At 37.5% G+C, this 20,249-nt stretch overlaps 1 protein-coding gene across 1 annotated transcript in view; it reads right to left on the reverse strand.

Moving 5' to 3' along the window:
- The window catches only part of DIAPH2 (diaphanous related formin 2), an 886,998-nt gene that overhangs the window by 142,870 nt on the left and 723,879 nt on the right, over window positions 1-20,249 (reverse strand). The window contains exon 26 of the mRNA XM_007455866.1: window positions 18,861-18,956. Coding sequence (XP_007455928.1) covers window positions 18,861-18,956 — 96 coding nt within the window. The remainder of the gene's footprint in view (window positions 1-18,860; window positions 18,957-20,249) is intronic.

Here is a 20,249-nt window from a genome sequence, read left to right on the forward strand (position 1 = left end):
CAGCAGGAAATCCTAGTATCACTTTTTACAGCATGCTGAATTTGTCATTTGAGGCCAACCTCTAGACACTGATAGCTTCTGTTCATAGGTTTCATGAAAGCAAGTGGAAAGCTAAAATATTAATATCAATAGTACATTTCTGCTTCTGACAGAGCTGTGATGGCTATGGCTCCTCTGATCATAAGACTTAAATATACGTTTGTCTCCAGGAAGGGACACTTAAATCAGAATAACAATATGAAAATCTTTATGGTGATATTATTATATATAAACAAGTGATATCTCTTAGATGCATATTTGACTATATTAGCTTCTTTTTTTTAGAAAGATATATTACTTTTGTAGTCCAGTTATAACTAAAATGTTTGAATATTCAGTGTATCGAAGCAAAATATTTTTAAAAATTTTTTCTAGATTGAAAAATAATCAGGGGAAAAAATGACTATTTTAACTCCTGGAGTTGCTTGCCCTTGATCCAAAATAATTTTTCTTTCAAAAATTTTACTGCACTCGAATAGGTTAGCCAGGAAAATAAAACACTTTCTATATTACAGATGTAGCCACAGAAATGTAAGTCTAAGGTTGAACTATGAAGGCCAGGGTACAGGCAATATTTCCGTTGCTTTAACATTAGATATCACTATAATTATTTAGAACCTGGAGTATGGAGAGATGGATACTTTAAAATAAGGTTCGTTCTAATTGTTCCATTTAGAAAATATCAGACTTACCCTATATTGAAAGTCTGACAAGCAGTGTAACTGGAAGTTCAATATACTATATTTACTGCGATTAATTAAATACCTCATAAATTCTGGCTTACATTTTATTTGTTCATTACCTTAATCAATTAGAGATATAAATGAAACCAATAACATTTTACCTATTTTCATAATAATGACCAAACAATCATAATAATCTGGCATCACATCTTCTTAACCATCAAATTACTACTCAAATACTACCAAAAGCTCCAGTTTCAGGGATGAATACTGGAAGATCGCTTCACCCAAAACAATGCTCCTCTTTTTAATATGATAACAGTTTTGTAGCTGAGTGCTGTATGTCCTCACAGCCTTGAACTATTCAAGAAGAGGCAGGTAATGTAGGTACGAGTCGGATCATACAGAGCCTTTCCAGCCACTGTAAAAATTTTGAATTTTCCTAAGAGTAATGAGAAGCTACTGACATAAATGGTATTGATTTAATATAGTAATGATAGTAACCTTTAAACACTGTAAAGCTTTGTTCAAGCTTTAAATAAATTTACTTTAAAAGTTTCAAAAAATTTCACATCTACCATCTCACTTTAACTTTTTACTAATTTCTATTTGCTTAACTATTTTTAAAAATTTAAGTATAGTTGATTTACAATGTTGTGTTAGTCTCAAGTATACAGCAAAGTGATTCAGTTTTATATATATATATGTATTCTTTTTCAGATTCTTTCCCCTTATAGGTTATTACAAAACATTGAGTATAGTTCTCTGTGCTATACAGTAGGTCCTTGTTGGTTATCTATTTTATACATAGTAGTGTGTACATGTTAATCTGAACCCCCTAATTTATCCCCCCCCCTTCCCCTTTGGTAACCATAAGTTTATTTTGTACGTCTGCTCGTCACTTTATCTTCATAGTCACTGTAGGAAATAAGCAAGGTATCCTCACTTGTGATTAACTTATGGATTAATTTATTAAAGTAGGGAAAATGTGCTATCATTATGAAGATTCCCCAAGTTTCAATGTCGAAACTTCCTCTTTTTTTGAGGGAGAGGGTGTTGAGTGGATTAGCCATGGTAGATTTTCTGAGAGGTTTTAACTTTTTTTTTTAATTACAAATTTTCCCTTCCTTCAAAAAAAGAAAAAGTAGACCATTTTAAAGGAGGCTTATCCTGTGACTTAAGGCTGTCACTCAAATGGGCAGTACATCTTAATGAATGGTGCTAATCGCATTAATATTCTATACTACCACATAAAAGCATAGCACAGAGATATGTTAATAAGAGATACAGGCTGCAGTTATAGCACTTCAGTAAACTGTGGGACATAAGAGTTCCCAGATGGAAAGAGAAGAAAAGAGACAATGTGGTTGAGGGATCAAGGCAGAAACTGTGGGGAGGCAGGGGCTGCAGAATGAGAAAGTCTCAGACTTGAAATAGCCCAAGGAGAGAGTGGAAAACATGATAGAATGGCACCTAGTTCTTACCAGACACCAAAGGAGTTACATATGTACATGAAGACATACAACATAGCTTGTTTTACCAAGTATGATCTTCAAAGAGGCTTTTATAATTAAAACCCATCCTCCCCAGACCCACATACTTTAAAAGAAACTAACCAAGCTGCTTATCATTCTAAAGCTATTTTGTCAAGAGTGTTATAGGTTAAAAAATTGTACACGTATTAATTCATGGTACGCACAGACATCCCTTAGTTTTGAACCATTGTAAAAACTAACTATATAACATGATTTTATAATATCTTTGAGGATTTTTACCTTCTGATGCCCATGTGCAAATTCCACCAACGTTAAGGTGCAGATGTATATGTGCTCACCAATGGATGTATATATCTAAGTATTATTGAAATAAAAGGGTCCTACAGTCACTATTTATTTCCAGGCAATGTAGAATTTGAATGGCATAAAAGTCTTTTTTTTTTTTAAAGCCTAATGTTTATTTACTACCCTTCATCTAGATGCCACAGCACTCAAGAAACTTGAACTGATGTGCGCATAATACATAATAATCACTTGATCCACCAAAAAAAAAAAAAAAAAAAAAAAAAAAAAAAGCAGCTGCTTTGTAGGCTTAACCATGCTACATAATGCTGAGGACAGAACATGATAAATACCATAGCCAATTGAAATTGTATAAGCAATTTTAGTAAGTAGAATGTAAGACATACAGCACCATTCAATGCCCGAGTATTTTCACAAGCAATAGTGAGAGGTTCTAACCCAGGGCATAATGGATCCCTCTAAAGGGCACCATGGGGGGAGGAGGGGCTCATTCAGATATGGGTCCCCTTATCCTTTGTTCCTCTGACTACAGCTCTCACTCCTTGCTTGCCATCTGAGTGGGGATTTAGGCAGATGAAATTCTCTAGGATTATAATAGGAATTGTTTTGTTAAAAGCCTGGTAACCAATTGAAAATCCTACCTTCTTCCACCCCTCCCCAACAATCTTGCTTTGGAATGACCATCAGTTGTTTCACAAATAAAATACATTTATATTGTGTCAAGTTGTTTACCTGCTAGTTAGCCAGGAAATATTATTTAGTTGTATTACTTTAATTACAAAATCATAAAATAAAATACATATGCAATAAAAACAGATTATGCAACAAATACATGTTTTCAGATTGCCTTGGGACTGCTTATGGAGCGGTTTGGCCCAACGCAATGACTAAAACCAGATTTGAATGCTATTTTAAACAGGCATAGGCTTTCCTTACATAATCCATATTTATATTTATCAATAAAAGCTGAGACTTAAGGCTTGCTGTAATAACTTTGTGGAGAAAGCAGGGCAAATTTATTATCTGTGATCCCTTCTTTATCTCTCCCTCTTTACATCTGGGAAAACTCTGTAGTACTTAGGTGATATGACTAAATCTTATTAGTGGAAGGCTTTTCTATTTTAAGCACAAAGCTGGCATTTAAAAGTCCCAATGTAAAACATTTACATAGAAAATGTCAGGAAATTAAGCAAATTAAAAGATACTGTCAATAGCATGCAGTACTGTCAAAGGACTAATAACCCCAGTTAAATAGTATCAGGAATGGGTAGTAGATTTTTGAAAAGTAGATACCAAGGTAAGAGAGACATTTAATGTCAAAGCATAAAAGATATCTAGAGCACAATAGCTATTATACTGACCATCAGTCCTTTGATTATTATTTTATCATTTGTACAGTTGACACATAGGGGTACAAAGAGCAGTAAAAATCTATGAGGTTTGTAAATTACCAGCTTGCACCAGTGCTGACCATGAATCATAACCAGTGCTAGAATAAGGAAGATTCATTTCCAGCTTCACGTATTTACATGTTTCAAAACTACCTTATTTAAGAAAATATAAACTACTAAAATTGTTAATATCGTCTTTTCAAAGCAGCCTTTTTTTTTTTTTTTTAGGCTTATTTCTTTTTATTCCACAACTTGATTTTTCCTTCCATGAATGTTTAAGCAGCAGGCAGTCAGTAATATAAATTACCCATGTGAATTCTGTTTCAATTAGCCTAAGAAGAATCATAAATGTGAGAAAAAAGAATTTTTAAGTTTGTTAGTTTAGAGAGAGAAAAAAAATTTTAACCATAACAAAATATTAATTCCCTTGCTCTTCTGATGCAGAATCTTGACATTATTAAAGGAGTTAGAAGAGTAGAACACTTTAGAGTACTTATTGAATTTCTCACTTTAATAATGAAGATATGGTTCCGTGTAATCTACAATTAATTTAAAGGTAGTGAAAAAGAAGTAATATTCTACTATCTCTGTTTTGTTCTCTCCCATTCAAACTTAACAAGTGGTAGGAGCTTTCAGAACAGCATGCACAAAAGATTCAAATTAGATGTCAAAGTTGAATGTCAGGTTTGCCTCCTTCTATTATTTGAGCGGGATTTCACTAATTTGTTTGATGACCTATTTTTAAATTTTTTTTTAGAAAATTATCATCTTCTCCATAAAACTTAAAGCTCTGGAAAGTGAACTTCAAAAGCAGTGACCATGTCATAAATAGTATGATATTCACATTGAAAACAAATAAAATGACAAGTGGGTGGGAAAGTGGAGGAACCACATAAAAGAAATGCTTTGGAGGAAGGGGAATAAACAAGGCAACCTTAGCAAAGTTCTCTCATTCTCTGCCCCAAATGCAAGTCAAATGGGACCTTTTCACTTGGCAGCAATGTTGTCCTATGACTGAAGCACCGTGAAAATGTACCAGGGGTTTGTTTTCATTTTAGCTGCATTTCTGACGTTTTATGGGCTGTGGAGATGTTCCCCGTATCACATACATAGGTAATGCACTGTGCGTCATCTCTAAGGATCGCGTTATTATGGCTGTGTTCAGAGAGCTCTTGCTTTGGGTTATTTCTCTCATAGAAAAGATGGATTTATAAGTATTCATTTAGACCCTCTTACCCATAAACCCATATGTCCCCATAATTCCTACAAGCTGCATGGTCAACTGATGTGAAATAAGTTGACAAAGAAACAATGTGCTTTAAAAACGCGACTGAAGCTTTCACATCATTTAGAAGAGGAAAATTCCAGGAATAAAAGAGCGTGGGTCTACCTTAAAGCAGGAATTTCCCCGCAGAGAGAAACAGAAAGAAACTAAGGCACATAAGGCCACTGCAGCTGCAATATTTCTTAAGTAGGACACTCAGAAAAGGGCACAAGCTCTTCAGGTTTCCAGAAACATTACGCTTATTTCCTCTGCGAAAGATTTAGCAGCTTAGTGGAAAGAAGCAGCACACGGGGGGCGGGGACCGCCCTGAAAAAGAGTCAGCACTGCAAGGAAATTTGCTTAAACTACTATTAGAAAGAAAATATTTCAGAAATGGTTGCCTCTAATAATCTCGTACCTTAAGGCTAGAATAAAAGGTCATAGCTAATTGGTACAAAAGCAAATTTGGATACACAGTTAGGAAGTGAAATTCTGTGATGAATTCTACCCAATCACTACCCTTTTTACCTTCAATTATGCCAGGACATGTACCACATGTTATAGAGCTCAGAAAAGCCAAAAGAAGGGATACTTCAAAATGGAGCTTCTTTTCCACTAAAGAAAAATTGCCATATTTAACTTCTATAGCCAAATCAACGAGGGTAACAAAACCTATTTAATGGTCAAGAATAGAAGTTAAGTAGTAGTTGGATAAATTATGCATAATGCATAACAAAAATGTTTTTGCAAGATTTGATGAAAACAATCACGATTGATAAGAGGTGCTACTTTCCAAGGGCCACACTTGGGTTTAGGTAAACAGATAAGCACACACACTGTACAGTCTTTCTTTTACTGGAGTTAGTCTTCAAGTTAAGGAAAAAATTAAATGAACGGAGGCGTACATTTTCAAGATATTAGAGAAAAAATTTAACATATTAGCTTATAAGAAAAGTGCTTTTTTAAGAAAGTTTTGTTTTATGTGCCTTAATAATAAAGAAATCTCCTTAGAGTAGAACTTAATTATGACCTGTTCCAGTAAAATCTAATATTTTATTTGAATGAATGTAGAGAGACAAAAATAAAAAAATACTAAACCTGCTAAACTACTCATTGAAATCCCGAACATCTTCCTTTTCATTGAAGACATTCATACCTGTCAAGCTGTAAATAACAGGGCATTGTGATTTGAGGAATTTTTATGAAAAGGTACTTTCGGTTTTCTTTTTAAGAGTGTATACTTTTTGAGAGCAAAAAACTCATGTAGTCATTTCACAATTGTCTATACTAATTGGTGAAATAATTTATGTATTATGTAATTTATTAAGGTTTATTGTCTACTTGATGCTTTCCTCACTATCAGGAGTACTTATAAATTTCAGGAGCAATGACATCATAATTCCAAAACGGTTGGGAGCCAAGAGTCCATCCAGTAATGTTCCCCTGCCCCTTTGAAATGTCCTTCGTTGCCCCCCTCCCTGCCACCAAGATCAGGAACAATTTGGCATAAAGTAAGAGAGGATTTATTTGGAACAATAAGTATTGCCAGTAGTCTTTGTTTTCATAAAAGGGACAATGCTGAGATTTAAGAGAAATAAAATAGACTTCAAACAATGCTGATATAATTATATTCCCCCATTTCCTCCCCCTAGTTTTTCTTTTCCAAGGCTAGCGTGTGGAAAATCAGATTGGGACAATGGAGGTGGGAAACAGTGTTGTGAGGGAGATAAATTGATAAAACAGGATCCTTCTGAAGCAGCAGAAGGGAAGTGAGGAAAGCGGTGTACAAAAGGCCCCAGGACCGCAAAGCATGGTAAGTGGGAAAAAAGTTAAGAAACTGGAAGCATAAGGATAATTTATAATGCAAAGAATCTGTGTGGACACCATTCAACTTGACCATAATCCTTTTTCAGTGCTTTGCACCTTCCTCTGCCAGGAAGTTTCAGTTCTAAATGAGCCATGCAAACTGATCAATACTATTTATGGCAACTGAAAAAAAATATTTAAATTGCTAGATGTGATACTTTTCTTCCCATTTGCCCTTCCCAATCTGCTACCACCCTGAATTCAACATTTAAAATATCCTCTAATAATTTCCTAGAACTTCATTATGTTGGAACTTCATTTCTAAGTTTATTTTCTATCTTGGACCATTACCCCAGTCACTAAGGAAGGCACTTGGTGCCTTCATGTTGTGGGTTTTTAGGACTATTAACTGAACTTGTTTTAATGTTCTCTATGTGTGCATGAGAGTTCAATTTGGACCTTAAAATGAAATCTACGTACTAGAAAAGTTTTTTAAAGAGTCCTTTTTCTTTTCAATTCAAAAATGTTTAGGTTTGATTCCAATTATCTGTTGATATGATAATAAAATAAAATCTACAAATATTATGCACAAAGCACAGTCATCTCGCATGATCTCTGTCACATAAAATAGTACTGATATAGATGACTGAGATGAAGTTACAAACATAACTAAAATAAACACTGGCCTATCCACACAAAGCCATACTGCTTATCCCTCCTGGTACAAATTTCCCTTCACAGGTTAACTCCAAATATTTGAAGATAATCTATCAGTTTATTAGAAAACACAATAAGCATGTATACTTTTGATTAATAGCTATAAGGCTGCTAAAGTTCTAACAGGAATTCTAACTGTGCAAGAAAGATGAAATCCATGCCCAACAGTGTTGACTTTCCAAACAACAATATGAAAATCATATCCTTGTTTTTGTGTTTTTTCGTTTCTTTGTGTCCAGGATATGCACTGGCTTTCTGAAACCACTGCAGAGTGGTGAACAGTGTATGACATGAAAAAAAAAAAAAAAAAAATCCCTGTTCATTGTCCAGAGAGTACTGTTTTGCTTGCTGTATACTACATCTATGCAAGACAAACAATAGAACAGACCAGTAACCCCAGAAATCTCAAGCTAAAACCTTCCCAAGTGGAAAGGGAAAATATCATCCTGGATTCTAGAAAGTCTCTGAAACAAACAGTTCAAATCCCTAGAATACCCCTAAGTACTAGATAAAACCCCTTACATTTCAGAAAGATTGGTCCTCCTGAGTAAATCTGTGAGAAAACTGGAAAAACAATTACTATTTAATGTTATTCTAAAGAGATTCACTAACTCCCGTCCACCTCCCCTGTCTTGTAGGACATATTTGCAAAGACTGATGAGAAGATATGTAAAACTTAAAAGGCTGTTGTCAATCTACTTTTCCTGTATTTTCTCTAGTAGTACTTAGGAATTTTGCCCTCTAAGTCATAGGAATAGAACAAACCATGATTTGAGTTGAGAATGACAAAGAGGCAGCAAATGCAAGTACAATGGATGTAAGAATAAGAGTAATGGCATATAGTTATATTTTGTTTTTATAAAAACTCAGCATTGAGCTTCCCTGGTGGTGCAGCGGTTGAGAGTCCGTCCGCCTGCCAATGCAGGGGGACACGGGTTCGTGCCCTGGTCCGGGAAGATCCCACATGCCGCAGAGTGGCTAGGCCCGTGAGCTGTGGCCTCCGAGCCTGCGCGTCCGGAGCCTGTGCTCCGCAACGGGAGAGGCCACAACAGTGAGAGGCCCACGTACCGCAAAAAAAAAAAAAAAAAAAAAACAGCATTTTTCTTCACTTGTCAAGCCTAAACATTACTGAGTAGAAAAGGTCATGTGAAGGTAACATACATAGGACATTCGAGCTTGCCCATAAAATAAACTCAGATTTAATGGAATTCCATTTACAATGATGTAGGATGGAATTTCTATTTCCTCATCCTCCAAATTTCAAACTTGAGAGATAGCTTTAGGTACAATATATTGAAAAGGCGTTCATGTAGATTCAATTTCTTTTTTTTTTTGATAATTGTGAAGTGTTCAACAAGCAGTTATCAAGAGTATACACTATACTGAGGTATGTGCTAGGTACTAAAAATATATCACAATCTTTTAATAGTGAAATGTAGTTATAAACCTTGCCATATTGTAATACTTTGCATCATCAATATCTTTAAGAGAGTTGACATTGAGCATAACCTTAAAAGGCTTCCTGGAATAGGAGAAGCACAATATTAGGTTCAAGGTATCTGGGCTCATCCTTTTGCAAATGCAAAAAATACCAATGAATAATGGAAGAACTTGAAGCTCAGAAGGGTATTATAGAGCCTTAGGTACCCACTGCCCTCTTCCTTCCTTCTCGTTCGTCTCCTCTCATTTTAATGGGCACAAGGAAAGAAACTACTAGGAGTAAGGTTCAAATCATAATACATAGGAGAGGTATTTCCAAAGGTTTCATTAAAACTGGGAGATGGGTAGGGAGTACATTCATTTGCAGGTGAATCTAGCAGCCTTTGGCAATTGGGGCAGCAGATGGAATTCAGCTGGACAGGAAGCAGAGTTTATCATTTCTTATCCCCGTTTAGGAAAATTTTCAATAATATACTACCGAGTCCATATGAGAGAAATAAGCCTATCATTACAACCAACAATTAGAACAATTATTTCCCTTTAGTTTTGAAAGCAATTAGTTTTCTAGAAAATTTAAGATACCTATGACAGTCTGATAAATACCTTGTCATTTAATATAGTTATAAATGCACAGAGTGTCTGCTCATGTTAGAGCAGTATCACGCACCCGACATATAGGGTCCCAGTGATTTATTCCTGAACTAAAGGTTTGTAAATAAGCAGGTGGTTATGGGCGCTTAGCTACCAACATTAGCATGTCTGCGAATTCTTGACATGGAATTAAAACTACCAAGAGAAATTTACTGCTGCATAATAATTGCTTGTCCGAACTTATCCCATATTCCAATATCTAAAGGAAGCCTGTTAAATTCATATTCTCATAAAAATCAACTGAAATTGACCTTATCACCTACTAGCTCGCAGAGATCACCAGTGAAGAAATTTGCAGCAGAACTGATTATGTTGTGTAGGAGAACAGACAAGCAAAGTGATTGAAATTTCTATAGAGAACATCATCAGTGCTTGCTTAGAACAATTTTGCATATAAATAGGGCACAAATGGTCTGTGTTCAATTTGTTCTCCAGTTGTCAAAGAATAATCAAGGATAGACTACATAGCAATCTTGTTTCTAGCCTCCCTAATGCAAACCTAGGTCTTATTAATCAATACATGTATGTATCTGTCCTGAAAGTAAAATTTAATTTCCGTAAAGAAAAAGAAAAAAACAAAAATTAAGTAACTAATACAGGTACACACTTCATCATAAGATTCACATGAAGCGATGAAAAAAGAAGACACTAAATTAAGTGGCCTTAAAAATGAATAGCATTTTAGAACTCAAGGCATCTGCCTCACTCTCACCCCCGTCCAAACACACTCTCCTAAAACTGTTTCTGCTAAGGTCACCAATGAATTCCTAAGAGTTAAATCCACTGGATCCTTTCCAATCCTTATTTTATTGGTCCTCCTGGCTACATCTGATGCTATTCAGCACTTACTCTTTGAAAAGCTCTATTCCTTTGGCCTCAGCCATACCACACTAGCTTTTTTCTCCCCACTCCTCCAGAACAAACCCCTTCATGCTATCTTTTATGTGCTTCGGTTTCCAAGCTAGTCCCATAAATTGGTGGTTGTCAACTTTGGTGACACATTAAAATCGCCAGAGTAACTTTTTTTTTTTAATTGAAGTACAGTTGATTTACAATGTTGTGTTGGTTTGAGATGTACAGCAAAGTGAGTCAGTTACACACATATTTCTTCTTTTTCAGATTATTTTCCATTATAGGCTATTATGAGATATTGAATACGGTGCCCTGTGCTATACAGTAGGTGTTTGTTGTTTATCTATTTAACATATAGTAGTGTATATCTGAATTAATTTTAAAATATACTATTGCTCAGATTCTGACTCCATAGATTTGGACTTGATTGCCTCAGAGAGGAACTGGACATGGGTATTTTTTAGAAGTACCTCAAAGTGATTCCAGTGTGTAGCCAGGGCTGAGAACCAGTGTCACAAATGTTTGTTGTGTCCAGGGTTTTCCCTTTGCCCACTGCTCTACTCATTTTCCCCAGATTATTTTACCTGCTCTCGTATTTATAACTGTCACCTAAATGTTGATCGATTTCACCAAGATCCTAGAATTCACCCTCTAGTTATTGCCAAGAGGTAACCGAGCTAATGCTCCTGAGAATACTGAGTGGCTGGCCTGAGGATTATTTGATCCTTTTTGTCTCCTTCCCCACCTCCACCCCTACCAGCTAAACTCTCTGTATGAGCCACAAATGTCCTTCATTTTAACTTATGCAAACAGAACTCTGCATTATTAGATGGCTATGAATCCCATACACACAGCAGATGAGAAAGTGCTTTGCTAACTGTAAAACGCCAAGCATGCTAAAGTATTTTAAGTACATCGCATAGTATATGCTCAATAAATACAGTTGAATTAAGAGGGAAAAGTGTCCTACATTTGGAAGTAAAACCAGGCATAATTTATGATTGGCAATGCCATTCAAGACCCTTGAAAACATCTAGAGTTTCCTGTCAGAATCTCTAGAAGAGATTCAATTTATCTTTTCATTCTCTAACTCTCTTTCTTTCCTTCAAGCGCCAGCACTTAAGGAACAAAAGATATTCTTCATTCTTTAATCCATTAAATCCTCCCTCTTGGCCCTCACCATTCTACTGAAACTGCTCAGGAAAAGGACAGCTGTTACCTGCTAGTTGACAAACCCACTGGTCTATTTTCAGTCATCATTCTACTTACTTAACTTTCTGCAGGATGTGACCTTGCTGACTTTCTCCATTCTGAAATTCTCTCTAACCTCGGTCTTCCAGGCATCACTTTTTGCTGTTTCTCTTCTTCCCTTTCTATTTTTTTTTTCTCAGTGCCCTTTGTTGATTCCTCTGTTTTCCACCTAAATATTGTAATTCCCAAAGGCACTAGTCTTGGCCTTTACCTCTCATTGGACATACTCTTCCTGGGTGATCCCAAGGTTTCTATAATCATATACATGCAGATGTTCCCCAAATTGGTTATCTCCAGTCTCAACCCCGCTTGCTTTCATGTGTGTGTGTGTGTGTGTGTGTGTGTGTGTGTGTGTGTGTGTGTTGGCTTTTTGTTGCAACAAACTTTTCATCACTACCACTGTTCCCTTCCATGTCTCCATTGCATGTATTTGCCACCATTCCCCCTGTTCTCCAGACAAACTACTATTCATCCTTCAAAACAGTTCAAATGCCACTTTCATCATGAAAACTTCCTTGAATTCTCTAGGCAGTTTATTCCTCTTTTAGCACTTCGTACATACTTATATCATAGCATTTACATTATGTATAATTCTGTCTCTCCCATGAGCCACTGAGCTCTTGAGGGCAAGACCCATGCTTTATCCATCTTTGCCCTCCAGGGTCCTAGCACTGTTGCCTGGCCCCTACTATTTGATCAATAAATAGCGGCTTCCCTGGTGGAGCAGTGGTTGAGAGTCCGCCTGCCGATGCAGGGGACACGGGTTCGTGCCCCGGTCCGGGAAGACCCCACATGCCGCGGAGCGGCTGGGTCCGTGAGTCATGGCCACTGAGCCTGCACGTCCAGAGCCTGTGCTCCGCAATGGGAGAGGCCACAACAGTGAAAGGCCGGCGTACCGCAAAGGAGCGGCTGGGCCCGTGAGCCATGGCCGCTGAGTCTGAGCCTGCACAGCCTGTGCTCCGCAATGGGAGAGGCCACAACAGTGAAAGGCCGGCGTACCGCAAAAAAAATTTAAAAAAGAAGAAGATAGATAAATAGTTGGATCAATGCCGTGTGTTTGTTTGCATAATGTCATTTTTTACTAAACTTGAACTGCACATTCCCATCTAATAACTGCACTATAGACAAAATGGGGTTTAGTTGGCTAATCTAAGATTCTAACACTTAGAAATAGAGACTGAGGAGGCTCAAGGGAAAGAACTCTTCCACAGGGAGGAAGAAGTAAAACAGCTTAGAATGAATGACCAGCTTGACCTAGTAAAAATAATAAAAGAAAAACAAACACAAAACCCCAACAGACCCTGGTCATCAAAACAGGAGGAGGATACTGAGTACTACATGGGCTTGTCTTTGGGCCTTGCTGTATTGGGCCAAATCCTAAGGAGATCAAGAGGGCTGTAACTTAAACCTGAAAGCTGTTTTTCTAAAAATATCTGTAAGACCTTGATGCTTAAGTAGTATATTATCTTGGTTCATTGGTGGAGTGTCACACTGTACATAGGTGAAGTGTCACACTCAAGGAAGAGAGAGGCATTTCTTCCCACTTTGCCACTGACCTCTCATAGGCTCTGGCATCGTGAAGGCGGGGGAGTGCCGGTTGCTATAGCAAACAGCAGGCAGGGAAATGCATGGTATTATAGGTGAAAGTGAAGGAACAGTGGTTACTGTGAGGTAGAGAGGCCCAAGAAAATGTGGATTTTGTTTTGCTACGAAAATACTTTTCCTAATACTTAAGAGTTTGGTTTTTTCCTCTGTTGAATATCATTGTTTCTTGTCTCCTCTCTGTTCTCAAATGGTAAATTATACCTTCTCATTCAGACTTTTATCTTGCTGATTCATAAAAGTAGGGTCATGTGTCTCCAGAGTTCCTTCTGTTTTTTTCAAATTTAGTTTTCTTGGTTGCCCTGAGTGGTTCTAAAACCAAAGTACATTTCTTTTGTTTCCTGCTTTCATTTCTCCATAATGCTTTTCTCGTGTGTGCGTGTTTTTAATGTCTAGAACTGTATATCAAAATCTAGTCAGAGCTAAAATAGCTAAGTTAGATATCTATCTATTGCCGAGAAGCCTGTTTATACTTACAGTGGGCAGAGAAGGAAGAGGTGGAGTTGGTTCAAAGAGAAGAAGCACGTTCTAAGTATCTGTAGCTATTCAGAAAGAAAACAGATGTGGCATTGTGTATTAATATTTTAAGTGTGGTTTTTACTCCTGCAAGGTTTTTCATCATGTGTTTCTTTTTCCTCCAAAGCTTACCTTTGATCTTATAATGGCAAAGTTGGGAATACTGATGGGCAATTCTTTACAAAGTAGATTGTAAACATATGGGACTTATTACCTTAAGTGCTAACACAGGCTGTAACAAAGAGGGTCCAGAAAGATTTGGCCAAATTTATAGATGATAAATCCATCCTAGATAATTAAGGAAAACTGAGATGCTCCTTTTGCAAACCAAACTTCTAGAAAGGGTAGCCCATATTCTAGGGAATATAAAGACGAGAGGGGAGGGGATGCGGGGAGCTACTCTATGCCCTGTGCTGCACAAGCACACGATTCCTACCTCATTATGGCACATATAAGATTGCACTGCATTTTTTAATTTAAAAAAATTTTTTTAATTGAAGTATAGTTGATTTGAAATGCTATGTTAGTTTCTTGCACTACACTTGTATCACGTGGATTATATTCATGTTTTCCCAAATGGTATGTGAGCACCTTGAGGCAAGAGTCCTGTTGGGTGTTGCATCCTCAGTACCTAATCCAGCACGTGATGCCCAGGGGGCATCCAATAGAATTGTTTCATTGTTGAATGGATACTATCTACCCCTAGAGCCTCACCATCTACTCACTGCTGAGTCCCTGCATTCTGGCTCCCAATTCCATTCCAATATGGAAAAGATGCTCTTAAAATGTCACTAGAAAGCTCCCAAATGGCAAATCATTGGTCTTTATCCTTTTCGATTCCACTGTAGCATATGCCATTATTGAAAATGCCCACCTTTTCTGCCTTCCTTTGCTTCTAGAATAATAATGTCTTGACTGGCCTCCTACATACCCAACTGCTCCTGGTCTATCTTCTCTGCTAGTTCTGCTTTTAGCCCCAAAGGGGAGGCATTTTCAAGGTTCTGGTTTTGGATCTCTTTTCGCTTAATAATCTCTCTTATAATCTCTTCCATTTCCAAAGTATAACCAGAAATCTCACAAACTCAACCTCTTGTGACGAAATCTACACTCATATTTCCAAGAAAGTTCTGGACATCTTGACCTCAATGCTCTGCTACCACTTTCAGTTTCACTTGCCCAAAACTGAATTTGTCTTCTATCACTATTCCTTTTTCCTGATCTTAATAGTTTTCTCTCATAACCCAACTGTCCTCCCAGCTAAGCAAAGTCAAAACCCTAGGATTATCCTTGACTCCTGGCTACTCCCCTTCCCCTAAATTATCTCCTTTTGACTAAGAATTAGTCATATGACTAAGAATATGACTAATTCATCACCTACATTCCTATAGATTAAATGTCCTAATATAGAGCTTTGATCATATTCTTCCACTGCTAAAAACAATATACTCCCATTGCCTAAAGAATGATATGCGAACACCTTAGTCTCTTATTCAAGCACTGTGTGATAGGGTAACAACCCACTTTTCCAGAATTATCTCCATACTTTTACACTTTATATAACCTATTTTCTTACTAGCTGTACCATTTGCCATTCTCCCAAAATGCTTTGCACTTTCTAAACTCTTAATGATGTTTCATTTGACTCAAATGCCCACTATCCCCACCTCCAACTCCTACTGCTGAAATCCATACTCATCCTTCAAAGCCATTTTCTCCATGATTTTTTTTCTGACATATCAATATGGTACAATATTTCCCTCCTCAGAACTCACACAGTATGTTATTAACACCTGGTGTATAATGCCCCTTATCATCTGCCTTATCCTGTAGTCTTTCTGTCTTTTTTTATCTTTCCTATAAGACACAAGGGTCTTATAACGAAGGAAAACTTAATTATTTCTGCATCTGCCATCATGTCCAGCATAGTACCTTTCACAGAACACAGGTCCAATGCATGAATAAATGTTTAGGGACTCATTTCCTAAGCTCCAAGTTTGACACCAGCACAGCCGTAATCTGGGTAATACAGCCAGTAGCAGCTATAGTGGCTACTTATTGCCTGTGCACGTTCTGATTGGCTGGGGCCCACGCTTTACCAGTTATTTATACTTTCAATATCACTGCTGATATGATCGTCTCCCTTAAAATGGTTTTGGTGCCCTTAACTGAAACAACACACTCAGCTGAATGGGCTGGAGGCAATATTTGGGAGCTCCTTCTGAGTTAACTAATATGAGCTCTTCTTGGGGAGGGGAACATCGGCTCACTGTGGAAGATTTGCAATGTCGGTAACTAATCATACCATTTATTAACATTCTGATTTTCTAATGAAGAATACAGACTCACCTGATTTTGTTTAAATATGCAATTGCAAACACTGCAATTAGAAGCACAGTTGTAGGGCTCTGCATTTTACATGCCGGGGTGTCCATCTGTAAGCAATGATAATGGGGTTGGCAAGCAGAGCAGTACCTCTTTGCTGTCTGTGGTTCACTCTGATTTCAGATATTTTGGCTATTCCCTCTGATATGACTTTACTTGGAGAAAACAGCCTTTCTCTATAATTTGATTTTTCTGCTTTTATCTCATCATGGTGAAGTAGAGGTTTCTGGACAGGAGCAAGGATGCTGGGGTTAAACAGGGAAAGTGTAGCAATAGAAAGTCAATGGGATCTTGGAAAAGAACCAAATAAGGTGCTTAGGAAAGTGAAAACAAAAGGAGGCCAGCAGGAAAGGATGATCTTAGCTAAGAGAGGCAGAAACAGCGAGGAAATCTGGAAAAGCCCCCCAGGTCTGTCGCTTTCAGAAAGAGGGAAGCAGACGGGAGAGTTTTTGGCAGACTTGCTAACTCTGTGCCTGCCTTCCCCTCCCCATCCCTTCAAGCACTTCTACTGATGTCCAAGATGCTTTACCAATCACTGCCACTGTCTGCCTTCTAGTTTCTTCTTACCGCTAGACATTTGCATTGGCTGCTGCCACTTGGAATGACTGCCAGGGCTAAGTGGGCTGATATTTTTGACCCTACGTGTTCATGGAGGCCCTCCAACTACAAAGCAAAAGAGGTCCCAATTTAGATTACTTGGAATCAGTACTAAAAAATTACGCAGTTTGTGAATATATTCTTGGTGTTTCACAGTTGACAACACTATATTCCCTTGAGTACCAAACGCACAGAAACCCCATGGAATGATCTCTTTCTCTCAGTACAGTCGTTCTAGAGTCAGTATGAGGTGTGAGACTAGTCAGACAGGGGCCTTAGCAAATGTATTTTAAAAATAAACAGCCTAGAAAGATGATGGCAGTTCTTTTATGGCACAGAATAACATGCTTTTACTTATCAGCTGCTTAACAGAGAACAGAATTGATAGAAAAATTATTTCAGTTTGCTTCCACTGCCTGTTAATGCTCTGATTGTTCAAGAAAGAGCAGGGAAGGTTTCTGTTTTCCTTAAAAGGTGGCAGGGGCCTCTGGTAGCATGATAGAATATTCTCATTTTACAGGTAAAGATTGAGGACAGATTAGTAGTGCTCCTAACATTCTGCCATGCAGCATTACTGTAAAAAACATGGACATATAAATATAGATGTTAAGTTTCTTTCCTGCAGTCTTCCACTCTTTCTGTAGGCCATCTGCAATGTCTTCATCCACATAAAGCGGTCTTACACTCCAACCAAAACGCTCTTGTCCTCTCAACCAAATCTAACCCTCAGGCTAATGTACACATCGGGATTCACTCAAATGTGAAAAAGATGAAATATAACTTATATTGTCTTCCACCATGAATTTCACCATTGCCAAAAGCTTTTCTGGACCATTCTGCTCTGGGATCCATTTCTTTCAATGGTTTGTTGGAGTACAACTGTTTTGAGAGGTACCAATTTCCATTTTAATAAAATGTGATCATTTCTATTCTAAACACAGGATATTTTTGAATTGTAGGCTATTCACGGCAAACCTTACTAATCTAAATTAAGTAGAGTTTCCATGTTTACTATTAATTTTCCTTTTTTCATTTATGTCTCCGTATAGCTCTACAGCCCATGAAGAGAGCTTTTACAGTCAACACACCTAGTTTCTCCCTCTACTTCAAGAAAGATAGGAACTAAAAATATAAACATTTCCTTAGAGGAGATGGATAGCTCAGCCTACTTGGATTATTCTGAGAGGAGCTATTAGTTACTTCAGTCATAGGGTATGAAGAGGAAAGGCAGACAACTTTCTGGGTCCACTTGAGTGAGGGAGCTTGTGCTGCTTCTTTTATGTTTTTTCTTCCTCCGAGATCAACTTTCATAGTGTGGCTTTGTTACTAATCAAACAAACACAAAAAGGGGGTTCCAACATTTTGGGACTTTTGGGGATCTTGGATCATCTGTGCCTGTCCTCTCTTTAGTAACATGGAGAATGGAGAATGGAGAATGGACTGCAAAGCCAAAATGGCCTCTGGAAAGGAGCATTATCTCAGTTTCCTTACCTGTAAATAGCTAACGTGACATCATTAGGGCTAATTACTTGGAATGATTTAATTACATTTATGGTTTTAAACCATCTTCTACTCAAACCACATGTTCATAAAATCACAATTAAAAATATTTAATATGAAACACAGCAGGATCCTTGCTTCTAAATTTTTTTTTGCAAAGCCTACATTTATTTGAAGATGCTTTTACCAAGTTGAAACTTGTGATCACTTAGATATAGAAGCCTGCTGAGATTTCACACATGAACGGAGATCAACTATTTAAAAACATTTTTTTCATGAGAAAGGTTGTTTTTGTCTTTTGGGTTGTTTTTGGTACTTGGCTCTGAGCACTTACATTCTATAATACCATGTGAGCTGGAATGGCTCTTACCTGGATTCCTTGGAATCCGCTTTCTGCGGTCTCGGAATGCTGCACCTGATTGCAGGGCTTCTAGAAGATTATCCATCACGCCCGTCTCATCACCCTCTGGAGGAAGGGAGAAATTGGAATTAATCTTGGAGCAATTAAAGTTAAACTACAGGAAAATAAAGGGAAAAACTCCTGTCAGATTTACATAATACCCCTAAATTAAAGACATATATCTGTTTTAACATAATGGATCCCGTCAGTTTCTGGCACCACAAACTACTTTGCTTATTACACACCATTAAGCAAAATTCATGCCAATCCCACTGCTCTTTCAACTTAAAGACCTTGTCTTTTGTATTACTGATGACATGCTCAGTATGCAAATAAACAGTAGCTGATCAGCTACTGCTGCCTTCCTGTTCAGATTCTTATAAGATATTCCTAAGCAAGAAACCACTGACCCGGCCTAATGCAATCAACATGCAGGGCGTGATTTGATGAAGCGGAGTTACACAAGGTTAAATACTGATTGTATTAATACCTTAAACATTCAACCATCATCTGTGGTTATCTTAAAAGAAACTATTTGCAAAACACACTTGCATTCAGTTCCTATCTAATCCATATCCTTTACCCATTTTGAAATGCTGACATTGCAGAAGGCAAAGGTGACCACATCATCTGAAAGTCCACGTTTTACATTTGAGAGACATTAGCCAGAGTCTCATCACCCCTTTTAGAATGCTCTTGTGTTTCTAAACTTTTCCTGTGAGTGGAGTACTCAGAGATGTTCATGGAAATTCCTAACGGAAACGTATATAAAACATTTCACCCTACTCCTATCTTTGACAATTCTGGCTGTCAAAAATACTTTTAAGATTTGCTAGGACAAGGTGTCCATTGCCAGAAACTCTCTGCGAAGCTGTGGATGATCCACAGTGAGCTGAGGACCCTCTTCTCAACAGGCCTCACTGATGAAAAGGACCCTCGCCAGGTGGTTAATTTGAGTGGTAGCTAAGTGTGTGGGTCTGGGGTAGAGGACACTTGTAGGCAGGAGGGCTAAGAAAAGAAAAGGGGGGCAGTGAGGGAGAAGAAATTATTTCTGATGTTACTCCAAAGTGAAATTTAAATCCTACTTTGTTTAAAGAATTGACTGTGGGGTGTCAGATCACAGGAAAAAAATATTTTCTTAGGGGGCAAGAATAAGCTAAAATCTCTTTTGATTATGCTCTTCATTTGACTTGAGATTTCCTCAATGTTACAATCATTTATTCTTTTTAAAATGAATTCTTTAGGACAGGATATTGAGTAAAAAAATAAAAGGAAACACAGAGGTTCTCAGGTATAATATTTTGCGAAAACGGGAAAAATAAAGGGAAAGTAGAACCCCAGTGACTAAACAGGGAAAGA

The sequence above is a fragment of the Lipotes vexillifer genome, unplaced genomic scaffold (genome assembly GCF_000442215.2).
Source record: "Lipotes vexillifer unplaced genomic scaffold, Lipotes_vexillifer_v1.1 scaffold82, whole genome shotgun sequence".
Lineage (NCBI taxonomy): Eukaryota > Metazoa > Chordata > Mammalia > Artiodactyla > Lipotidae > Lipotes > Lipotes vexillifer.